This window comes from Oncorhynchus keta, chromosome 11 (genome assembly GCF_023373465.1).
Source record: "Oncorhynchus keta strain PuntledgeMale-10-30-2019 chromosome 11, Oket_V2, whole genome shotgun sequence".
Lineage (NCBI taxonomy): Eukaryota > Metazoa > Chordata > Actinopteri > Salmoniformes > Salmonidae > Oncorhynchus > Oncorhynchus keta.
In genome coordinates this window covers 54,304,409-54,328,725 of record NC_068431.1, presented here as the reverse complement: position 1 = coordinate 54,328,725, position 24,317 = coordinate 54,304,409, and the positions used below count along the sequence as shown (strand labels likewise).

Genomic DNA, 24,317 nt, shown 5'->3' with positions numbered 1-24,317 from the left:
ATACAAGTAGATCAGACCCTAATATAACAGTTGCTGCTCCACCAAATGACTCAGCAGATTTGGCCCCCAGTCTTAACAGACTTTATGAGGACTGAGTTAGTGCGCAGAGGTCCAGTCAAACCAGGACTGGATTTTTCTTACCCGAAAGACAAGTCTAGAAGAGGTTTCCTTCAGGCTTATTACAGAGACAGGTGTCAAATGGGGAAAAGATTACCAGGAGCTGGCTTTCATACTCAATCTAAAACAATGCTGAGTATCGTTTTTGCTGTAAGCTCTTTTCTACAAAAGACCACAAAATAATAAAGGAAGGTGTGAATGACTGGTCAAATATCAACTGCATTCTGAAACATCATGAGGGTAGTCCTGAAGACACAAACAATATGATTAAGTGGAGAAAACTTGATTGGCACCTAAGTCGGGGACAGGCTCTTGTCCAGATGACAAATGACAATTTTGGAGGCTGAAAGAAAGAGATGGCGGGATGTTTAATACGTTTAATAAGTATCACCCAGGCTCTGGCTGAAAGAAACCTAGCATTCAGGGGTTCATCAGACAAACTCTTCCAACCAGATCATGGAAACTTCCTAAAAGGGGTTGAATTACTGGCAAACGTTTACCCCGTTATGGAAAATCATCTCAGCAAAATTAAAGATGGTGAGAAACATGCTCATTACTTTGGGAAGTGTGCACAGAATGAGCTGATTGTGAGTGACAAGATTCTGGAAGCAATAGTGACTCAAAGTTTTTCTCCATTATCTTGGACTGTACACCTGACATTAGTCACCAGGAGCAAATATCCATTATTCTGAGAAGCGTGGCTTTAAAGGGAAAGCCAGAGATCAAGGAGCACTTCCTTGGCTTTGTGAATGTTGAGGTTACAACAGGCCTGAATCTGTTCACTGTCATCTTAGATAAGCTGAACGAGCTGAAGATTCCATTTGAACATTGCAGAGGGCAATCTTATGATAATGGGGCCAGCATGAAGGGCAAGAACAAGGAGTACAAGCCAGACTGCTGAAAAACAAAATCCCAGAGCTGTGTTCATCCCATGTGGAGCGCATACTCTAAACCTTGTCATTGCAGATGCTGCCAAATCTTCAAAAGATGCAGTTGGGTTTTTTGGGCATGTGCAAAGCACTTCACCTTATTTTCAGCTGGCACACAAATATGGAGTGTTTTGAAGAAACTCTTGAACATAACCGTGAAGTCACGGAGTGACACAAGATGGGAGAGTAGGCTCCAAAGTGTTCATGCAATCAGGTATCAGGCTTCTGAGGTTCGGGAGGCATTACTGGAAGCCAGACAGACGATCAACGATCCTGTGGCCAAAGTGGAGGCACAAGCACTTGCAGAGGAAGTTGGGTCCTACCGCTTCTTGATTTGCTGTGACGTTATGGTGTGAGATACTGACAATGACAAACAAGGTGAACAAGCTCCTCCAATCCGCCTCAATGCAGTTGGATATCATAGTGAATTTAATCTCAAATGCAAAGGTCTCCCTCACTACATACGTACCAGGAAACTGGCACGTATGGCCCAGACAACAGCCAAAAGCATTTGTGAAGAAATTCATGTGGAGGCTGTTCTGAAAGAGAAGAGACTGAGAAACAGCAAGAGGCTCATGATGAACCAGTGACTGACGCACTGAAAAACGTTTATTAAGTCAAGTACTTCAACATTGTTGTCGACTCTGCTGTGACATCCATGGATGAGAGATTTGAAACATTCAACCAGGTGAAAACCAAATACGGAGTGCTGCTGAACATCAGCACTGCTTCAGATGTCCAGTGAATCTTTAAAGGCTCACTGCATGGAAGTTGAAAACACTCTAACCTTCAGAAATGACTGTGACATCAGTGGAATGGATCTGGCACACGAGATTCAGAATTGACCTGATCTGCCTTCAGATAAGATGACTGCCTTTGAGCTGCTTCCCTTTCTCTGTGAGAAAAACCTGGAGGAACTCTATCCTAACCTTTGGAGGGCCCTAAGAATTGCAGTCACCCTTACCAGTAACAGTAGCATCGGCAGAGAGGAGCTTTTCCAAATGAAAGATCATCAAAAGCTACCTGAGGTCTTCCATGTCACAGGAACGTGGGGAAACACATGTCCTATGATGACTTCATTGATGATTTTACCTCAAGAAAGAATAGAAATATTTTGATGGTAAGATTTGAATTCAAACATTCAAATGTTTACACACTTAGTAACATTTTAAGATTGTGTGTCAGAAGTGCATTTGTGTAAATGACTGCTTAACTATGTGACATACTTTCTCAATTTCTTCCAGACAGTCCAGATAGACTGGTGCCCGTGCTGAAGCTGAACATGCTCAGGCTGTAGAGGGAACCAAAGTTAATCACACAGCTGTATAGGTTTGATTTGACTTTTTTGAGACATTTAGCTGCAGCCATAGCCTATAGGCTTATCTTTACATTGTATAGTCAAAGCTAATATTATGAGGACTGGACTAATTACCAGGCAAAAGCTCAGTGGTACATTTAATTATTTTCTACATTTTCTACAATTTCTTATTTATGTTAATATTCACTTATCTTTATTTTTTTACCAGGTAAGTTGACTGAGAACACCTTCTCATTTACAGCAACGACCTGGGGAATTAGTTACAGGGGAGAGGAGGGGGATGAATGAGCCAATTGTAAACTGGGGATTATTAGGTGACCGTGATGGTTTGAGGGCCAGATTGGGAATTTAGCCAGAACACCGGGGTTAACACCCCTACGATAAGTGCCATGGGATCTTTAATGACCTCAGAGAGTCAGGACACCTGTTTTAACATCCCATCTGAAAGACTGCACCCTACATAGGACAGCATCCCCAATCACTGCCCTGGGTTCAAAACAATTTAGACCAGAGGAAAGAGTGCCTCCTACTGGCCCTCCAACACCACCTGGTCTCCCATCCAGGGACTGACCAGGACCAGTCCTGCTTAGCTTCAGAAGCAAGCCAGCAGTGGTATGCAGGGTGGTATGCTGCTGGCATCTAAAGATAGTATAGAAAATATTCTATTCAATAAATATTGTTTGTTTATAACTCATTCTGTATAGGTCTACTTATTCTTAGACCGACAGATGGAGCAAACTGTTTTAAAGGAGGGAGGATTGTAGTGGGAGCACTGGGGTGTCAGTTGTGACTGTGTGGCAATGGCAAATTGTTTACATGGCTCCCGGGTCAGGTAGGAGGGCCTCTTAGTAGAATTTTGCTTAGGGCCGACTCTGGTACTCTCGCAATAACATCTGCTAACCATGTGTATGTGACCAATAAAATTTGATTTGATCAGGGAGATGATCAAAACCGATGGTCCCTCTGACAGAGCTCAATAGTTCATCTGTGGAGATGACAGAGCCTTCAACCATCTCTGCAGCACTCCATCAATCAGGACTAGTGCCAAAAGGCACCTAAAGGACTCTCAGACCATGAGAAACGCAGAACACAGAAGTGGTTTCAGGACTCTGAACGTCCTTGAGTGGCCCACCCAGAGCCCGGACATGAACCCGATCGAACATGGAAAGACCTGAAAATAGTTCTGTAGCGACACTCCCCATCCAACCTGACAGAGCTAGAGCGTCCTACCCAAGAAGACTTGAGGCTGTAATCACTGCCAAAGGTGTCTCAACAAAGTATTGCGTAAAGCATCTGAATACTTATGTAAATGTGATTAATTATATATATTTTTTAAATAAGTGTGCAAAAATGTATTATTTTTTTCTTTGTCATTATGGGGTATTGTGTGTAGATTGATGAGGGGGAAAAAAAACATTTGAATCCATTTTAGAATAATGCGTAACATAACAAAATGTAGAAAAAGTCGAGGTGCCTGAACACTTTCCTAATGCACTGTATATTTACAGTTTATGACTGTGTGATATGGGGGTTGGAGACTTTTATTTTATTTAGACATTACAAAGAAAAACTTGTGTAAACAATAGCAACACTGCCATGTTGCACTGGGCCTTGCTGTTGGAAAACCACAGTGTATGACTTTTGGCTGTGGTAGATGCATCTCCACCGACTTCACTCCTTGACTTTCATCTGCAGTCGGTTGCTTCAGGCTTACCACACAAACAAGGCCACGGACTTCTACTCCATTGAATCGTGCGCATCTTTTTAGTGATGTCAGCATATCCGTCTATAAGCCTCAGGTAGCAAATTAGCAATAAAAACCATGTTTGTGGACATATTTTGGCCGGACTAAAACCTCTAGCTTCACCTTTTCCTCTCTGCCGTACTGTCTTCATTCATACTGTACTGTCTGAGTCAGCCCCATGTTCTGTCTTGGCCAATCATGTGCTGTAAGGTGGTTCTGTACACCTAGAATATTGTCCTCAAAAACCAGGAACGTTTCAAACCTTCTGGTTAGAAATAGCAGTAGTGACTGTATTCAGCATTATTTCAGTGTCTCAAAATTATTAAATAACCATTTCAGAAAGGAAATGATTTGTTCTGAGCACTTCCTGGTTGGAGTATTCCATTGCAAGAGCAAAACGTCACTCAAGTTTTTTACACTTGTATTTACATTCCTACAACCAGCAGATTTGTCCATTGTCAAAACAAATTAGCATTACAAAGGCAAAACTTACAAATACATTATAAATTGAGAAAAGTTCACATTCCATGTCCTACTTGTTCATAAAATGCACCTCCTAATCGATAATACCTTCATGTAGCCCTTGTAATCTCAAAACTACTGCTCTGGAGTTCCCTCCACCATCAACTCCTCTAAGACTAAAGAAACGCTTTAAACCCCTCAGAGAATAACTAAAAAATATCCTCCCAATCCCTCCATATGCAATGTGTCTGTCACAAAGAGTAGCCATCCTCAATATAGACTGGGTTTTGACCTGTACATGGACCTCTTGCCTTTCTTTTCCAACAGTATGATTGCCATTCATTTAGTGCTTAATTGCTCATCCTGAAATAGTAAATTTAGCAGATCCTCAATTCTATCAATTGTGATGCCTTTGAGTGGCATGCCTTTTTCACATGTTCTTTTTCCATTGAAGAACTGAGGTCATCCTCAGCTGTCAGTCTTGTTATAAACAGACCCATTTTAAAGCAGAGAAGGATAGGTGAAGCAATAATCAAGGAATCAATAGTCAAAATCATCATCATGGATCAGACGTGGTTGGTCCAGCATAGTTGGACATCCCTCCCTGTAAGTCTCTCAGCTTTCTCTCTGTAGCTGTGGCATCTCTAGACGTCGTAGAAGAGGCGAACCAGGTGATAGCGGATCCCAAAAGCCAACGCACTCCCCAGTACCTGAGACAGAGACAAATATGAATTATGCGTTAAAGGTTATTCAAAGATATCTTAGAAATGCTCACAAAGGGGCTTCATATACACTACATTACCAAACTGTTGCCACAAAGTCGGAAGCAAAAGAATTGTCTATAATGTAGCATTAAGATTTCCCTTCTCTGGAACAAAGGGGCCTAGCCCGAACCTTTAAAAACAGCCCCAGACCATTATTCCTCCTCCACCAAACTTTACAGTTGGCACTATGCATTGGGGCAGTTAGCGTTCTCCTGGCATCTGCCAAACCCAGATTGGACTGCCAGATGGTGAAGCGTGATTCATCACTCCAGAGAATGTGTTTCCACTGCTCCAGAATCCAATGGCGGCGAGCTTTAAACCACTCCAGCCGATGATTGGTATTGTGCATGGTAATCCAAGGCTTGTGTGCGGCTGCTCGGCCATGGAAACCCATTTCATGAAGTTCCCAACGAACAGTTCTTGTGCTGACGTTGCTTCCAGGGGCAGTTTGGAACTCGGTAGTGAACTCAGTTTGGAACCCGTCCCGTTCTGTGAGCTTGTGTGGCCGACCACTTCCCGGCTGAGCCGTTGTTGCTCCTAGACGTTTCCACTTCACAATAACAGCACTTATAATTGACCGGGGCAGCTCTAGCAGGGCAGACATTTTACGAACTGACTTGTTGGAAAGGTGGCATCCTATGACGGTGCAACATTGAAAGTCACTGAGTTCTTCAGTAAGGCCATTTTACTGCAATCTCTGGAGATTGCATGGCTGTGTCCTCGATTTTATACACCCTGTCAGCAAACGGGTGTGGCTGAAATAGCCGAATCCACTAATTTAAAGGGGTGTTCACATCATTTTGTGTATATATATAAATGTACCTTAACTTATTCATTGACTACAGCTCAATGTTCAACACCATCGTGCCCTCAAAGCTCATCAATAAGCTAAGGACCCTGGGATTGAACACCTCCCTCTGCAACTGGATCCTGGACTTCCTGACGGGCTGCCCCCAGGTGATAAGGTAACAACACATCCGCCACATGGATCCTCAACACAGGGGCCCCTCAGGGTTGCGTGCTCAGTCTCCTCCTGTACTCCCTGTTCACTCATGACTGATCAAGACACAGGAGATGATTGTGGACTACAGGAAAAAGAGGACCAAGCACGCCCCCATTCTCATCGACGGGGCTGAAGTGGAGCAGGTTGAGAGCTTCAAGTTTCACCAACAAACTAACATGGTCCAAGCACACCAAGACAGTCGTGAAGAGGGCACGACAAAATCTATTCCCCCTCAGGAGACTGAAAAGATGTGTCATGGGTCCTCAGATCCTCAAAAGGTTTTACAGCTGCACCATTGAGAGCATCCTGACAGATTGTCACTGCCTGTTATATCAACTGCTCGGCCTCCGACCACAAGACACTACAAAGGGTAGTGCGTACGGCCCAGTACATCACTGGGGCCAATCTTCCTGCCATCCAGGACCTCTATACCAGGTGGTGTCAGAGGAAAGCCCTAAAAATTGTCAAAGACTCCAGCCACCCTAGTCATAGACTGTTCTCTCTGCTACCGCACGGCAAGTGGTACCGGAGCTAGGTACAAGAGGCTTCTAAACAGCTTCTACCCCCAAGCCATAAGACTCCTGAACATCTAAACAAATGGCTACCCAGACTATTTGCATTGCCCCCCCTTTTACATCGCTGCTACTCTCTGTTGTTATCATCTATGCATAGTCACTAATAACTCTACCTACATGTACATATTACCTCAACTAACCGGTGCCCCCACTCTGTACCGGTACCCCCCTGTATACAGTCTCACTATTGTTATTTCACAGCTACTCTTTAATTACTTGTTACTTTTATTTCTTATTCTTATTTTTTTTAAACTGCATTGTTGGTTAGGGGCTAGTTAAGTAAGCATTTCACTGTAAAGTCTACACCTGTATTCGGCGCATGTGACATATACAATTTGATTTGACTCAGAAATTAGACCCGTTGTCGATACCTGTATGAGTAGCATGATGGTGGTGAGATCTCTCTCGTGTGTGGGTCCCAGTATCTTCAGCACCAGGTTTATTAAGGTCATGTTGTTGCACTCCACAAACTCATCATTGCCCCCCTGTCCACGCTTCACTTCCAGCACCCGCAGCATCTCTGCCACCTGATGGGTGAAAAATACACAACAGCACAAATGATAAACACACTGTCATTCATTATCCACTCAAGTCAAAGCTTTCTTTCATTCATATCAATCTACCTGACCCAAGTCAAACATTTGCACTGATTCCACTCTTTTGGACAACCAAATAAATGTCAAATTCATACCCCAACATGTGTACATATTGATTACCTGTAAAATAAGATTTCCCAATTTGGAGAGGTCCCTCCTTTTGAATTTAGACCAACTCATTCCTAGTTTTCCTGTGTCTGGGTTCAGTCTTCATGCATCAGGCAAATTTAGGAGGGAAAGAAAAACACACAATGAGGATCACATTTATAAAAGAAAAGAAAAGATCATAGAATTGTATCAAAAGTACTATACGATATGTATACTATATCAATGCTATCATAGGAGTAAAGGAGAAAGAGCTGTAGTGTTACCTGGGGAGGCGGTGCCTGGGACAGGGTACTACATGGAATAGCTGGGGTAGTGAGTAGACAAAGTTGACCACTTGAGGAATGAAGAAGAGCAGCATGGTTTTGCTGAAGTGCCCCAGGATTCCTACCACTGCAAAGGTCATCCCCGCAAAGTAGCAAAAGGTGTCTCCCACAAACACAGATGAAGGGTACCTGTAGTAAAGGCAACACATGTAAATTATTGCCAACATACACTACAACATGCTTTATAACAGCAACACCATAAACAATAGCCGTGTCTTGAATAGTAGGCATTTTAGGTATGCAAAAAATAATGTTTTATAGTTAAATAAAATAGAGTTTGCTTAAATGCCAGGCTGTTAAACTCATTTCGGTTTTTTGCAGAATTAACTGCACACTTTTGAGGAAGAGAATTGTCTTTTGACATCAGCTGATAATGAGGTAAGAGACGCACTGTACCCAAATTAACAAATGGCGGTAATGCGCATTAGATGACACACTCTTAGGATGGGTGAGCCTAGTACAGTGCCTTCAGAAAGTATTCACACCCCTAGACTTTTTCCACATTTTGTTGGGTTACAGCCTGAATGTAAAATGGATTAAATTGAGATTTTGTGTCAATGGCCTACACACAATACCCCATAATGTCAAAGTGGAACTGTTTTTAGAAATGTTTACAAATTAATAAAAAATGAAAAGCTGAAATGTCTTGAGTGAATAAATAGGGTCAATAAATAGGCAATGTGTGTCAATCTAATTAACATAATAAAGAAATCCCCATCAAAATCTGTCCGTTTAAGCTAGAGATATCTGTTTTTGCATGGGTTGTGTCTCAATCCACCACATCTGCCTATGTAGGCCTTCCGCATCTGCAGTGGAAAGGGGCCAAGGTACAGCGGTGTTTGTCAGACCATTAGAGATACCGAAAATCGTTCTTCTCACGGGAACGTCTGTAGCGTCCGAACGGTTTGGCCTACAAAAAGAGGAGACTTATGAACACCATGGTGTTCTCCGTTTTGCGCTACTACCCCAACAAGTCTCAGTGGACTCGTCTGAAGGTAACTAATACACATGAATGGAAATATGAAGGTAGTTTTGTGTCCCAAAAAACAAGGGGTTAAATATGTGTCAAAACAAAAACAAATATTTCCTGAGCTTTCTTATATCTCCTAAATACAGGACAGACACTTCAAAACCTAATTACTTATTTTGTGACTTTCTTTTTTGCCATTTATGAATGTGTTATTCAATATGTTTCTATGGGCTATAGTAGTAAAAGCCAAATTCAATATATTATCAAAACATGTTCTTAAAATATTTGTTTTGATACTTAAAGGGGTCCTACAATTCTAAATCAAATAGCTAAATGAGCCATGGTATGACCATCTTAAAACAATTCCATATGTTAGCTTAATAGGACCCCCCTCCCCAACGGCTTAGACTTTTAGAGGTTAACATGATTTTCAAATGACTCATCTCTGTACCCCACACATACAGCTAATTGTAAGGTCCCTCAATCGAGCAGTGAATTTCAAACACAGATTCAACCACAAAGACCAGAGACGTTTTCCAATGCTTCGCAAAGGCCACCTATTGGTAGATGGGTAAAAATAAAATAAGCAGACATTGAGCATGATGAAATCATGTTATGCGTCACGGTTGTTAGAATGGATGGACCAAGGCATGATTTGAGTTCCACATCTTATTTCACAGTGAAACTTCCAACAAAACAATAAAAAAAATAAAAAAAGTGACTTACGTGGTGCAACAAGCACATACACAAACAATATCCCACAACCCAGGTGGGAACAATGGAGAACTTAAGTAAGATCCCTAATTTGAGACAACGACAATCAGCTGCCTCTAAAACAAACATAGAAATATGAAAACTAGAACACCCCCCCTAGTCACACCCTGACCTAGAACACCATAGAGAACCCGAGGGCTCTCTATGGTCAGGGCGTGACATTATGGGTATGCTTGACATCGGCAAGGACTAGGGAGTATTTTAGGATAAAAAGAAAGGGAATAGAGCTAAGCAGAGGCAAAATCCCAGAGGAAAACCTGGTTGTCTGCTTTCCAACAGACACTGGGAGACAAATTCACCTTTCAGCAGGGCAATAACTTAAAACATGAGGCCAGATATACACTGGAGTTTCTTACGAAGATGACATTGAATGTTCCTGAGTGGCCCAGTTAGTTTTGACTTAAATCGGCTTGAAAATCTATGGCAAAACTTAAAAATAGCTGTCTAGCAATGATCAAAAGCCAACTTGCAGCTTAAAGAATTTTAAAAAGAATAATGTGAAATATTGTACAATCCAGGTGTGCAAAGCTCTTAGAGACTTACCCAGAAAGGCTCACGACTGTAATTGCTGCCAAAGGTGATTCTAACATGTATTGACTCAGGGGTGTGAATACTTATGTGAATGAGATATCTGCATTTCATTTCCAATAAATTTGCTAACATTTCTTAAAACATCTTTTCAATTTGTCATTATGGGGTATTGTGTGTAGATGGGTAAGATTTTTTAAATGTATTTAATCAAATTTGCATTCAGGCTGTAACACAATAAAATGTAGAATACATCAAAGAGTATAGATACTTTCTGAAGGTACTGTATTTTGATATTTTTTGCTTAACTGCATTCATTTTTACTAAACAGTGCGTTCTAAATAGTATGAGGTACAATTAGTACAGAGTATGTCGGTTTAGTAAGTAGTCGACAAGACAGATTTCAGACACGGCCAGCGTCTCCAACTCACCAGTTGTGGTAGAAAAGTGCTAAAGTTGTGAAGAAGAACGGGAGCATGAAGTAAAGGGAGAAAATGTGGTCGTCTCTGTAGTCTCCTGCAAAAGTCAAAAAGAGTGTGCACAATTACATCCACATTTCTACATATTAGACCAGGAAAGGTTCCTTGATTTAAAAAAAAAAACATTTGGTAGGATGTGTAGACACATAATTGAAGCACTGAGAACAGGGGGATGTTGATGAAAGATAGAAAACCGCCACTTACCACCAAGCTCAAGCAGGTTGAAGACGATGATGGAGCCAGAGATGAAGAGTGCCTGTCCTGACTCGATGCCGTTGATGCCTGCCAGGATGTTGATGGCATTAGTACAGAAAACTGCCAGCATGCCCATGTAGACATAGTAGAGAATACCTACAGAGAAGAGAGAACATCAATCAGCATAAGATGTACAACAAAGCATGGAGGATGACTTACAATGTTAGTGAAATTGATACAACACTGCCAGCGAGTAAAACTGATTGAAATGACCGTCATTACAACCAGATAACAAACATATATACTGTTTGTAAAGTAGTTGGAATTTATATAATTTCAACCAGCTTTGCCTGAAGAAACACTATGGATATTTATAATCCAGCTCTCCTGTGGCTGTGTGCAAACTAAGTGGAACTTCAAGAGAAATTTGCATTGGGCCCAAACAAAATATGTGATACAGATGACGTTGTGTTTGCCTGTCTGTCATTTTTATTGTGACATTCACTCACCCAGATCCAAGTGCATCCCCAGTAAGAGCCTGAAGGGCTTGGGCACCACAATGACAGTGTTGCCGAAGTTGGTGAAGTAGACCATGAGCAGCGGCAGGGAGGCTATGGTGGGCAGCAGGAGCTTGTGTCTCCAGCGCAGGTTCAACACGTCATCAGCGAAACCCAGGAAGATCATACAGCAGATGGCGAGTAGAGCGCCAATTAGCTGGACAAACTGGTCAGGACAGGACAAGCAGGCAGAAATGTTGAGCAATGTCAGCCTGTCACATTACGAATGTAGGGCCAGAGATATACTTTGTCTGGTATTTTTTGGTCTTGCAGTCTCTGATTTTTGTGTATCGTGTTTTGTGTGGTCCGCAAGAAGAGTACCTGTTGCTATAGATGGGTTAGCTGACAACGCCACTAAAAACAATTAGCACGCTTCAATGGGGCAGAAGTCCATGTGCCGTTGTGATTCTGGATGGTCAGATAGCCAATTAGCTGCCATGTGGGTACCGTAGGGGGCTTGTTTTAGCTAGTTTTATCTTGTTCTTGATACCATCTCTTGTTTTAAGGTGTTTTGACTGATGTCTATGCTAATATGGCAAAAATTACCCAAAAACAACTGTACTGATGTTTGACTGAAAACAAGTGTTCATTGTGCACATTTATTTATTATTGGAGATTAAATAGTTTACATGTTGTCAACGATCTATGCCAACCCCCTCTGTTTTGCACCATGGCGCACTCGTCAGTTCTCTTTCGTTTTCGTAATGGGTTGCCAAATTACTTAATATCAAAGATGTTTAAAGTCACACCACAACCTTACTGTACCCACATGACCTGTCACTATAAAAGGCAGTGTGACGTGACATACTGTATTTTCTTCACTCATGTTTACACTATATATACAAATGTACATGCACACACCTTCAAATTAGTGGATTCAACTATTTCAGCCACACCTGTTGCTGAAAGGTGTATCAAATCGAGCACACAGCCATGCGATCTCCATAGACAAACACCTGCAGTAGAATGGCCTTACTGAAGAGTGACTTTCAGCAAGGCACGGTCATAGGATGCCGCCTTTTCAATAAGACATTTCGTCAAATTTCTGCCCTGCTAGGGTTGTCCTGGTCAACTGTTATTGTGAAGTGGATACGTCTAGGAGCAAAAACGGCTCAGCCGCTAAGTGGTAGGCTACACAAGCTCACAGAATGGGACTGCAGAGTGCTGAAGCGCGTAAAAATCACCTGTCCTCGGTTGCAACACTCACTACTGAGCCATTGGATTCAGGAGCAGTGGAAATGCATTTTTTGGAGTGACGAATCACGCTTCACCATCTGGCAGTCCGATGGACGAATCTGGGTTTGGCGGATGCCAGGAGAACGCTACCTGCCCCAGTCATTATGGGGCATAGTGTGTAGATTGATGAGGGGAAAAAAATATTTGATCTATTTTAGAATAAGGCTGTAACGTAACAACATTTTGAAAAAGTGAATGGGTCTGAATACTTTCCAAGTACACTATATTCTCTATTCTAGTCAAGTCTCATCCTATAACTAACACCTTTTCTATTTATATACTGTCCATGTCTATACACACCATCATACACATTTATATTCTGGACTGTCATTGCTCGTTCTGATAATTCTAAATTCCTTTATTTTTATGTTTTGGATTTGTGTGTATTGTTAGGTAATTACTGCACCGTTGGAGCTAGAAACATAAGCATTTCGCTGCACCTGGGATAACTTCTGCAAAATATGTGTACGTGACCAATAACATTTCATTTGGGAGCTAGATGTTGTCCTACGATCACTTCTGAGATCATCATTTGAGCCACGGTTTTCACTAGAGCTATGTGAGCGCTCAGTCAAGAATTCCTTTCTATTGGCTATTGTTTCAGCCAAGCGTGTTAAAGAATTACATGTGCTTTATACCCATCCTTCATGACTCACATTAGCAGAAGATGGATCTAGGGCAGTGCTTCGGCCAAATCAAGCAGTCTTACCTAAGGTGCTTTCATGATCACATACTAAACAGCCCTTAATCATTTCACCCGCCTCTCCACAGGATACTTTGTCTGGTTAGGGCATTGAGTGCCTATCTTGCTGCAAAAAGAACTGTTCGTCAAACAGAACAGCTTTTTGTGTGTTATGAGGAGAACACCAAAGGCACACTGTCTCAAAGCACATTGGGTTACGCTGCAGCAGGTAGACCAACTACAGACGGGACGGAAGCACACCAGGGGTATGGCCACTTCATGGGCCCTGTTGAGAAGGGCCTCCCTGGACTCTTATTTTTACTGCTGCAAGTTGAGCAACACCGATGACTTTCATGAGGTACTACAGAATCACCATCAGTGGGGTCTGTAGTTTTGGACACGGCACGCTCTCTCAACCCAGATAAGTGAGCATAATGTGAACCTTGAACCTCATTTTGTAAGTTCTAACTTTCAGCTTGCTTATACAGTTGTATACCACCATTGTAATTCTGTGGTACCCTGTTGGGTAATTATATTCTATTGCATCCTGTGGTGGATGCAAGGACATCCCAGGGACTAAGTTAAAAGGTGAGTTATCCCCCTCTTTGGAATAGCATCTCCCATAGGTCGTTTGGCGACCTGGTACAAAAACGAAAGAGAACGTTGGGTTATGGATGTAACCTTGATTCTCTAAGTAGAGTAACGGGTCGCCAAGCTTTCATGTCACTCCTCCACCTCTGTGGGGTTCAAGTGAAGTAACAGACAGTATGTCACGCCACACCGCTTTTATAGTGACAGGTCACGCGGGTACAGTAAGGGTGTGGTATAACTTTAAGCATCTTTGATATTAAGCTTCTCAATCACGTCGCTAAACAACCAAACCGTCTATTGCAACAGCTAATGGGGATACAAATACACAAATAACAGACAGAATAATAGGTACAGTATAGTTAACTCCCCCAGGTCCCTCACCCACCTCATTGTGTGGGAAGCCAGTGCACTGCTCTTCTACAAAGCAGCTGAGGAAAGGCACGGGGATGAAGCAGAACATGATAATGAGGAACACTGTCCCACTGATGACGCCCTGAGACTCTGGCCTGCAAAGAGGAGAAATTAAAATAAGTCAGGGCAAAACCACAACAAACAACGAGCCAATGTAAAATAGATTAACATGGGCTATTGGATAGTAGATCATTGATAAACTATTTATATTGATAAACGTACACTTCCTTCTTGTTCGTTTTGTTGAGATCCATCCCATAGAGTCTGGCTGAGATGAAGTGGTCTTTGAAGGCTGGAATTAGCTTTAATGTGGCCAAGGACCCAAGTGCAGACATGCACCCATTGATAACAAGGGGTAGGACAGGAATTGGCGACATGTTTTCTGGATATTCTTAAGACTTGCCTGGATGAGGTTATATCTGATACCTATCTAACTACCTGTGTTAGATAGCTAGAGATCTGTGATAGCAAGTTAACTAACTAGCTCAAGCCGACCCTCAAACTTTGAGCAAGCTAGCTTACACTGTCAACAACCCCACATAATGTGTCTTCATATTGTGAGAATGAGCTTTAACAATTTAACAATAGTAGCTAGAAACTAAAGTTGTGTTTATCTGACAAGCTAGTTAACAAGCAAGGTAAATGATCTGACAGGTAGCTAGCTGGTACAGACGGTCTCTCTTTGCATCATCAGCATTCGCAGAATCTTCTACCGAAGCATGTGTTCAATCATTTTTCAAATAATAGAAATCGCGAAATGACATGCATATTATCCGAAAAATACAGCTTGCTAAAACGACAATCCCTATATTCTCAGTTCTTGTTCTTTCCTATGTTTAACTATGTTTCCTAGTCGAACGGTGGGACAACCATAGAGAATGCTAGAGAGTGCATCGCTATGTACTATCCATTATGGCGTCTGTGAGCGCACGAGCAGCGCTATTGAGGCAATCTATATTTTGAAGTAGTCAATGTTTTTCTTCACATTTGGCTGATCCCTCCTGATGACCCGGTTGGACGTGACCTCAACATGGTCATCAGGAAGGACCAGCCAATGAAGTTGGAAATACCACCCAGTTGACTACATTAAAATGGTGGAAATAACCTTTTAGCTACTAGAAGCCTTTATCATTCTCTATGGGGACAACCGAAGTTCCACGTCTACTTCCGGTTATGTGAACCCTGGTAAGTTTATTATTAATGTGACAACAACTCTCTTCACAATTATTTCTCATGTAATTGGTTTCACTATCTATCCAAATTAGACCTCTTCATTCTGATCGAAAATGTGTTTTAAAAATGTGTTTGAATCCGTTTCAGACGGACGCATTACAGGGTAACACGGAAGTTTGCTGTAACTCTCCTTCTTCGTTTCTGAATGTATCGTAAATCCGATGTCATTGTATACAATGACACTGACTCAGTGGCGGTTCTAGCTTGTATGGCTCCCTGGGTGAACTAAATTGCACAAATCCTATATCACACAGATATAATATCACACGTAAAGAAGAGAACCTAATTATTACACTATTGCACTTCAAACAAGAAACACACAAACTAAATTGCACTACTAATTGAGTTACTAATTGCATCAGTACTGTACAAAGTCAGATGTGCGCTATTTGTTAGCGCACCTTTGTTAGCGCTCCCCCTACCTTTTGGGCTTCCAGTGGGGAGACCTGAGGTCAACCTACCCCCGCCCCCTCCCCATCTCGTACTGAGTGGGAGACCTTTCCAGGCAGTAGCCTGCCTAGCTCACAAACTAAAATCAGGGCACCCACTCCGACAAGGTTAATTGACCCACAGTCCCACACGGTGACATGATATCATTGACATGACGTGCAAATGAGCGATAGAAAACGGATCACGCAAATTTCACCTTTCAGAAGATTTATTTAATTTGTTTATTTATTTATTTTGTGTGGGTGCCCCATGCCGCCCCGGCAACATGCCGCCTTGGACGGCTGCCCATGTCGCCTATGCCTAAATCTGCCACTGCACTTACTGTTGGACTGTATGGGCAGGGGTAGGTTAAACTTTTTCCTCTCCTCTGGTAATACTTTAGTTAGTTTGCATTATTATCAGGCTGTTGTGTTGCCAATTTATGACTGGCATAACAGGATCGCTATATTCTCCTCTATTAATTAAAACATGTTACACATATTCTTGTACAAGCCTTAATTTCTATAAAATGTGTGCATATGCCTGACAATGGCTGAATGCCATGGAAAGTTCCAATCCTTCCACCAGCAGTAGCTGCGGTGGGTAAAATCACTAAGGAAGCCTGAAAAAAGCCGGAAGTCAGACGTTTACAAACACTTAGATTGGAGTCATTAAAACTCGTTTATCAACCACTCCACAAATGTCTTGTTAACAAACTATAGTTTTGGCAAGTTGGTTAGAACATCTACTTTGTGCATGACACAAGTAATTTTTCCAACAATTGTTTACAGACAGATTATTTCACTAATAATTCACTGTATCACAATTCCAGTGGGTCAGAAGTTTACATACACTAAATTGACTGTGGAAAATTGCAGAAAATTATGTCATGACTTTAGAACTTCTGATAGATTAATTGACATCATTTGAGTCAATTGGAGGTGTACCTATGGATGTATTTCAAGGCCTACCTTCAAAAACCTTCAGTGCCTCTTTGCTTGACATCATTGAAAAATCAAAAGAAATCAGCCAAGACCTCAGAAATAGAATTGTAGACCTCCACAAGTCTGGTTCATCCTTGGGAGCAATTTCCAAACACCTGAAGGTACCACGTTCATCTGTACAAACAATAGTAAACACCATGCGATCATGTGTAACAGTATAACTTTAGACCGTCCCCTCGCCCATACCCGGGCGCGAACCAGGGACCCTCTGCACACATCAATAACAGTCACCCACGAAGCATCGTTACCCATCGCTCCACAAAAGCCGCGGCCCTTGCAGAGCAAGGGATCCACTACTTCAAGGTCTCAGAGCAAGTGACGTCACCGATTGAAACGCTATTTAGCGCGTACCACCGCTAACTAAGCTAGCCGTTTCACATCCGTTACACTCACCCCCCTTTTGACCTCCTCCTTTTCCGCAGCAGCCAGTGATCCGGGTCAACAGCATCAATGTAACAGTATAACTTTAGACCGTCCCCTCGCCCATACCCGGGCGCAAACCAGGGACCCTCTGCACACATCAACAACAGTCACCCACAAAGCATCGTTAACCATCGCTCCACAAAAGCTGTGGCCCTTGCAGAGCAAGGGGAACCACTACTTCAAGGTCTCAGAGCAAGTAACGTCACCGATTGAAACGCTATTTAGCGTGTACCACCGCTAACTAAGCTAGCCATTTCACATCCGTTACACATGCAGCCGTCATACCGCTCAGGAAGGAGACGCGTTCTGTCTCCTAGAGATGAACGTACTTTGGTGCGAAATGTGCAAATCAATCCCAGAACAACAGCAAAGGACCTTGTGAAGATGCTGGAGGAAACAGGTACAAAAGTATCCATATCCACAGTAAAACGAGTCCTATATCAACATAACCTGAAAGGCCGCTCAGCAAGGAAGAAGCCACCGCTCCAAAACTACCATAAAAAAGCAACTGCACATGGGGACAAAGATCATACTTTTTGGAGAAATTGTCCTCTGGTCAGATGAAACAAAATAGAACTGTTTGGCCATAATGACCATCATTATGTTTGGAGGAAAAAGGGGGAGGCTTTTGCAAGCCGAAGAACCCCATTCCAATCATGAAGCACGGGGTGGCAGCATCATGTTGTGGGGGTGCTTTGGTGCACTTCAAAAAATAGATGGCTCATGAGACAGGAAAATTACGTGGATATTTTGAAGCAGCACCTCAAGACATCAGTCAGGAAGATAAAGCTTGGTCGCAAATGGGTCTTCCAAATGGACAAAGACCCCAAGAATACTTCCAAAGTTGTGGCAAAATGGCTTAAGGACAACAAAGTCAAGGTATTGGAATGGCCATCACAAAGCGCTGACCTCAATCCAATAGAACAGTTGTGGCCAGAGCTGAAAAAAGCGTGTGCGAGCAAGGAGGCCTACAAACCTGACTCAGTTACAACAGCTCTGTCAGGAGGAATGGGCCAAAATTTACCCACCTTATTGTGGGAAGCTTGTGGAAGGCTACCTGAAACGTTTGACCCAAGTTAAACAATTTAAAGGCAATGCTACCAAATACTAATTGAGTGTATGTAAACTTCTGACCCACTAGGAATGTGGTGAAAGAAATAAAAGCTGAAATGAATCATTCTCTCTACTATTATTCTGACATTTCACATTCTTAAAATAAAGTGGTGATCCTAACTGACCTAAGACTTGTTACTGGGATGAAATGTCAGGAATGGTGAAAAACTGAGTTTACATGTATTTGGCTAAGGTATATGTAAACTTCCGACTTCAACTGTATATACAGTGCCTTGCGAAAGTATTCGGCCCCCTTGAACTTTGCGACCTTTTGCCACATTTCAGGCTTCAAACATACAGATATAAAACTGTATTTGTTTGTGAAGAATCAACAACAAGGGGGACACAATCATGAAGTGGAACGACATTTATTGGATATTTCAAACTTTTTTAACAAATCAAAAACTGAAAAATTGGGCGTGCAAAATTATTTAGCCCCTTTACTTTCAGTGCAGCAAACTCTCTCCAGAAGTTCAGTGAGGATCTCTGAATGATCCAATGTTGACCTAAATGACTAATGATGATAAATACAATCCACCTGTGTGTAATCAAGTCTCCGTATAAATGCACCTGCACTGTGATAGTCTCAGAGGTCCGTTAAAAGCGCAGAGAGCATCATGAAGAACAAGGAACACACCAGGCAGGTCCGAGATACTGTTGTGAAGAAGTTTAAAGCCGGATTTGGATACAAAAAGATTTCCCAAGCTTTAAACATCCCAAGGAGCACTGTGCAAGCGATAATATTGAAATGGAAGGAGTATCGGACCACTGCAAATCTGCCAAGACCTGTCCGTCTCTCTAAACTTTCAGCTCATACAAGGAGAAGACTGATCAGAGATGCAGCCAAGAGGCCCATGATCACTCTGGATGAACTGCAGAGATCTACAGCTGAGGTGGGAGACTCTGTCCATAGGACAACAATCAGTCGTATATTGCACAAATCTGGCCTTTATGGAAGAGTGGCAAGAAGAAAGACATTTCTTAAAAATATCCATAAAAAGTGTTGTTTAAAGTTTGCCACAAGCCACCTGGGAGACACACCAAACATGTGGAAGAAGGTGCTCTGGTCAGATGAAACCAAAATTGAACTTTTTGGCAACAATGCAAAATGTTATGTTTGGCGTAAAAGCAACACAGCTCATCACCCTGAACACACCATCCCCACTGTCAAACATGGTGGTGGCAGCATCATGCTTTGGGCCTGATTTTCTTCAGTAGGGACAGGGAAGATGGTTAAAATTGATGGGAAGATGGATGGAGCCAAATACAGGACCATTCTGGAAGAACCTGATGGAGTCTGCAAAAGACCTGAGACTGGGATGGAGATTTGTCTTCCAACAAGACAATGATCCAAAACATGAATCAAAATCTACAATGGAATGGTTCAAAAATAAACATATCCAGGTGTTAGAATGGCCAAGTCAAAGTCCAGACCTGAATCCAATCGAGAATCTGTGGAAAGAACTGAAAACTGCTGTTCACAAATGCTCTCCATCCAACCTCACTGAGCTCGAGCTGTTTTGCAAGGAGGAATGGGAAAAAATGTCAGTCTCTCGATGTGCAAAACTGATAGAGACATACCCCAAGCGACTTACAGCTGAAATCGCAGCAAAATGTGGCGCTACAAAGTATTAACTTAAGGGGGCTGAATAATTTTGCACTCCCAATTTTTCAGTTTTTGATTTGTTAAAAAAGTTTGAAATATCCAATAAATGTCGTTCCACTTCATGATTGTGTCCCACTTGTTGTTGATTCTTCACAAAACAATACAGTTTTATATCTTTATGTTTAAAGCCTGAAATGTGGCAAAAGGTCGCAAAGTTCAAGGGCGCCGAATACTTTCGCAAGGCACTGTATATATATTTATGTTTTTTCTTGGTAATTCTTTTGTGGAAGCCTGGCTTCCCTTGTCATCCATGAATACATGCCACTGTCCACCAGGAAGATAATGTGATAATGTATCATGTTATCATCTGCCAGTAACCATGTCAGTAGGCTATCATATTTCGTCCATGTCTCTAGGTGTTGGGGCATTTGACTGTCGCTGCCAGGACCCGTCGTAAAACAGTGCAGGTTCAGGTCAAGGCACACTGCTCTGAAGATGAAGCATTCTAATTTTATGGACATAACATGGACCAGTAAAAGACCAGTTCTCATTTTGTCCTGAATTTTTACAGTAATTTACTTCATCTTGGCACTCTCCCATTGTAAAAAATATTTTGGAAGCTATAGAAATGCATTTATTAATGCCTACATTCATTTTTGCCATATTTATTATCTTACAAACAACTTAATGTATAGACACTTTTAAGGTATACAATGTGAGCTAAACTTACACCAACAAATACATATAAAAAAAATTCCTTGGAGTATCATTTTTTGAGATGACTAATGTTACTGTCCCCACTACAACAAAAAAAAAATACACAAATACACGTCCTTGAAAAGTGTAATTGAAATACTGTAGAATTCCATTCATTCCATATGGAGGCCTGCGTCGACTGGGAAGTGCCAATATGGCCTACCGGCAGCTTTGAAATGCCTTGAAATGGCCAATAGTAACAAAAGCAATCCAGGGTTGATATACATCATTGGTGCGCGTCCAAGGAGGACTTGCCGAAAAATAAAATGTTGCGTGGCCCTTTAAATGTATGGTTCAGAGTGGTTGTGCACGCGCTGTTTGTGCGACTTGACAGTTCATCAGTTACTGCGCAATAGCGTACCATTGCCGAATTTGTACTGGATCGGATGATCGGAGGGCATGCAGGCTATAAAACAGTTGATATCCAATCATGCAACTTATTGAGGATATAAATAGCAGTTGCACATTGATCGGGAAACGGCACAACCGCTGATCATGACAACAGAAGCACATTCGGATGACGGACACAATGTATCCCGCGGTTACCGATTTCTTGCTGTCGATGCCTCCACTGACTTAAATGGTGGCGCTGTCAGATCCGACCTTTCGTGAATTACACTGTAGGCTAATTCCGTGTTTTACTATTTTAAAGGCTATTGCAATAGGATACACTCACTCTTCAGTCAAGAGCAACAATATAGCACCAGCATTTGTTTTATTTATGCATGGTTTATTCTACTGTAGAGTTACGTAATGCATGCTGTTTTTTTACTAAATATGGCAACCTTTTGATATGACGACGCAATGTGCCTGCAAACACACATGCAACGTTTTGCATGTGACTAAAGCCTATACTGCCATAAGTGCACAGCATTTTAGTAACACACAGTTGTAATTACAGTTGTCATGCATTTACAAATCTAACTTGTGATTCTTGTCATGGCTAGATCTATTCAGGTTCATTTCAAATAACGAACCTAATTAGTCCAATCTTTCTTGAATATTTCTTAATATATTATTAATAAATATGCTCTTGAAATATGTAAACCTAAATGACTCATGAATGACTGTTCTCTGACCCTCCACCCCTATAGGCATACAAAAGAAGAGCCAAACTTAATCCTCCAGTCTGATGATATGAGAAGCCTTAGATGATGATGGAGATGCTCTGGTACATAAACTGGCTGTGCCTGATGGGTCTTTTCCTGGCCTCCCTACTCATCGTGTTGGCCTGGCTTGTCCAGTACTCCCTGGATGTACTACACCCGACGAGCCCCAAGTCACTCACCCAGGGCTGGGGTGCCACATCCAGGCTACTCCCACCTATCACCCTCTCCCACCGGACTCAGGCTGGGGGTGTGTGGGGCACCCTGCTCAAGCTCTGGCTCGGACGGGATCGAGGAGGAGCAGCGTCCGAGGCCGGGGTGAAGGGTCTGCTCACATCACTGTTCTCCTTCAAGTCTTTCCGGGAACATTGGCAGAGGGCTTGGGTCAAAGTTCTCAATGAACAAGCCTGCAGACATGGGGTAAGTTATTTTTGTTGTTGCTCCTGGCAGTTCTATGGCAAGATTGACTAATTCATTAGACGTGGAAGAAATCATGTCGATAAGAGCATTGAGCATCAAAACCCAATATATAATTAGCCTGTTACAGATTGCTTGTTTCGACATTAACTGTCAAGCAACACAGCAGCAGTTGCAATGTTGAAATCTGAAAACATTGTGCCATAATGTGTGTCTGTGTGCTGTAAGTATGTGTAGGCAGTGGTATCTCCATCATTCCAGGCAGCAGGCAGGGAGGTGGGCAGTGCTTCTCATTGTTGGAGTTTTGTGTGGGAGTTTGAGTGTCACGATAAGCAGGCGAGAGAGACCGGTTATTGTGTAACCGCACTGAATCCATCCACATGTGAGTGGTGAGACCATAGAGATGTGTTATAATATGTTCAACTTATTTCTGTGGGTGTGAGACAATCCCACAAAGCCCAAAGTATGAACGTTCACTCTGTGTCCCAAATGGCACCATATTCCCTACATGGTGCACTATTTTTGACCAGGGCCCATAGCGCTCAGGTCAAAAGTAGTGCACTATGTAGTGAATAGGGTGGCATTTGGAATGCCGACCATGTGTTATATAATCAATAACTATCCCTTTTCACCTGTATGGCAACACAGAGATGGTGGTATCAAGGAAAGGGCTGAAATAAGCAGCCAATCTCTCTGATGAATGTATGCACTCAAATGGATGCCAATACACAATTTCTCTATTACTGGGTAATGCACATCCACTTTCAGTACAAAGTCCGAGCCTAGAAAACCCTTTAATTTCTCCCTGTCATGCTGCCAGTCACAAAGAGACCGTCTACCCCCTACTGTTGTAAGCCCTGTGTTTGCGGTGGACACCAGACTGTTAATGCACTCTTACTTTATTCAAACTCTACATTTGATGTGCCTGTATCAAATCCCACTGCTCCGTCTACTGCCCTAGTGGGCACCTTCGACCACGATCTGTGTGGGTGAGTGCATGTGTAAGAATGTGTGCGTGTTAAAGTTTAAAGGGGCTCAAACTACCACCAGTCAGCTCAAAATGTGTGTGCTGTGTGCGTGCGCATATGTACGTGCGTCCATGCGCGTTTTTGTGTGTGTATGTGTGTTAGTTTAAAGGTAGTCGAACTGCAACTCCCTAGGGTGAAAGGGGACACTGCTCAGAGCTCTCCTCTTGTTCTGACCTACAAAGGCTATTGTAGACCCAAAGATGGTACTGTACAAAGACCAGAGCGTCAACAAAACTCTGTAAGTCTAGTCCAGGAAGACATAGAGGAAAATCCAGTTTGTGTGTTACGTCAATGCAGCCAACAATAACATCCTGGTACAACTGATCAGATGCAATTATAATGTTGAGGCATGGTCCAAAAGCATTCTTGTAGAATGTATCACTTCATATATTCCACACTGTTATATTCCGTCAACAAGCTCTGCAACGGAACTCTCTTTCTAATCAAAGAGGGTCAAATGGGTGTTTTTATAGAGAACAGAAGGCTTGTTAAGTTAAATGCTTTGCACACCGTTTCCACCCCTCTGCCTAGCGAATTAAATACTAGTGCTTGTTCAGCAACCCAGATATAGCCTCCCTGTTGTCAGGGGGTTAAGAACACGGTTACATCATTTTTTGCTTACATTTCACAGCCAGTCTGCAAATAAATGCGCCAGGAGAAGACAAGGACAAGACCGCATCAGAAAAAAAGCTGTTTACCCATGTGGTGTTTAATTTGTACTCTGGCTAACTGCCAAAGCTGATAGAGGCACCTAAATGTTGCTATTTCAACAATCAACTCTCATTGGTGTAATCTGTGTGCTATCTTGGATTAGGCCAACAAGTATTTTGTGTGGGCAAC

At 42.3% G+C, this 24,317-nt stretch overlaps 2 protein-coding genes across 4 annotated transcripts in view; one reads left to right on the top strand and one right to left on the bottom strand.

Annotated features, from left to right (window-relative positions):
- Positions 1–3,889: 3,889 nt before the first annotated feature.
- dpagt1 (dolichyl-phosphate (UDP-N-acetylglucosamine) N-acetylglucosaminephosphotransferase 1 (GlcNAc-1-P transferase)) lies at positions 3,890–15,335 on the bottom strand. The gene is made up of 9 exons (XM_035781330.2): positions 14,585–15,335; positions 14,337–14,457; positions 11,395–11,608; positions 10,895–11,041; positions 10,643–10,727; positions 7,880–8,068; positions 7,629–7,716; positions 7,284–7,439; positions 3,890–5,280 (listed from the first exon to the last, which is right to left on the bottom strand). Exons 1-9 carry the CDS (start codon positions 14,737–14,739, stop codon positions 5,215–5,217), a joined length of 1,221 nt encoding a protein of 406 aa, XP_035637223.1. The 5' UTR covers positions 14,740–15,335; the 3' UTR covers positions 3,890–5,214.
- Positions 15,336–15,431: 96 nt separating this feature from the next.
- The window catches only part of c2cd2l (c2cd2 like), a 46,664-nt gene continuing 37,778 nt past the window's right edge, over positions 15,432–24,317 (top strand). The window contains exons 1-2 of one of the 3 annotated variants that reach the window (XM_035781328.2): positions 15,432–15,547; positions 22,021–22,452. In XM_035781328.2, coding sequence (XP_035637221.1) covers positions 22,078–22,452 — 375 coding nt within the window. In that variant the 5' untranslated portion in view covers positions 15,432–15,547; positions 22,021–22,077. Of the gene's footprint in view, positions 15,548–21,246; positions 21,547–22,020; positions 22,453–24,317 lie in introns of those variants that run through there. The other 2 variants (XM_035781327.2, XM_035781329.2) reach the window with 2 other exon arrangements.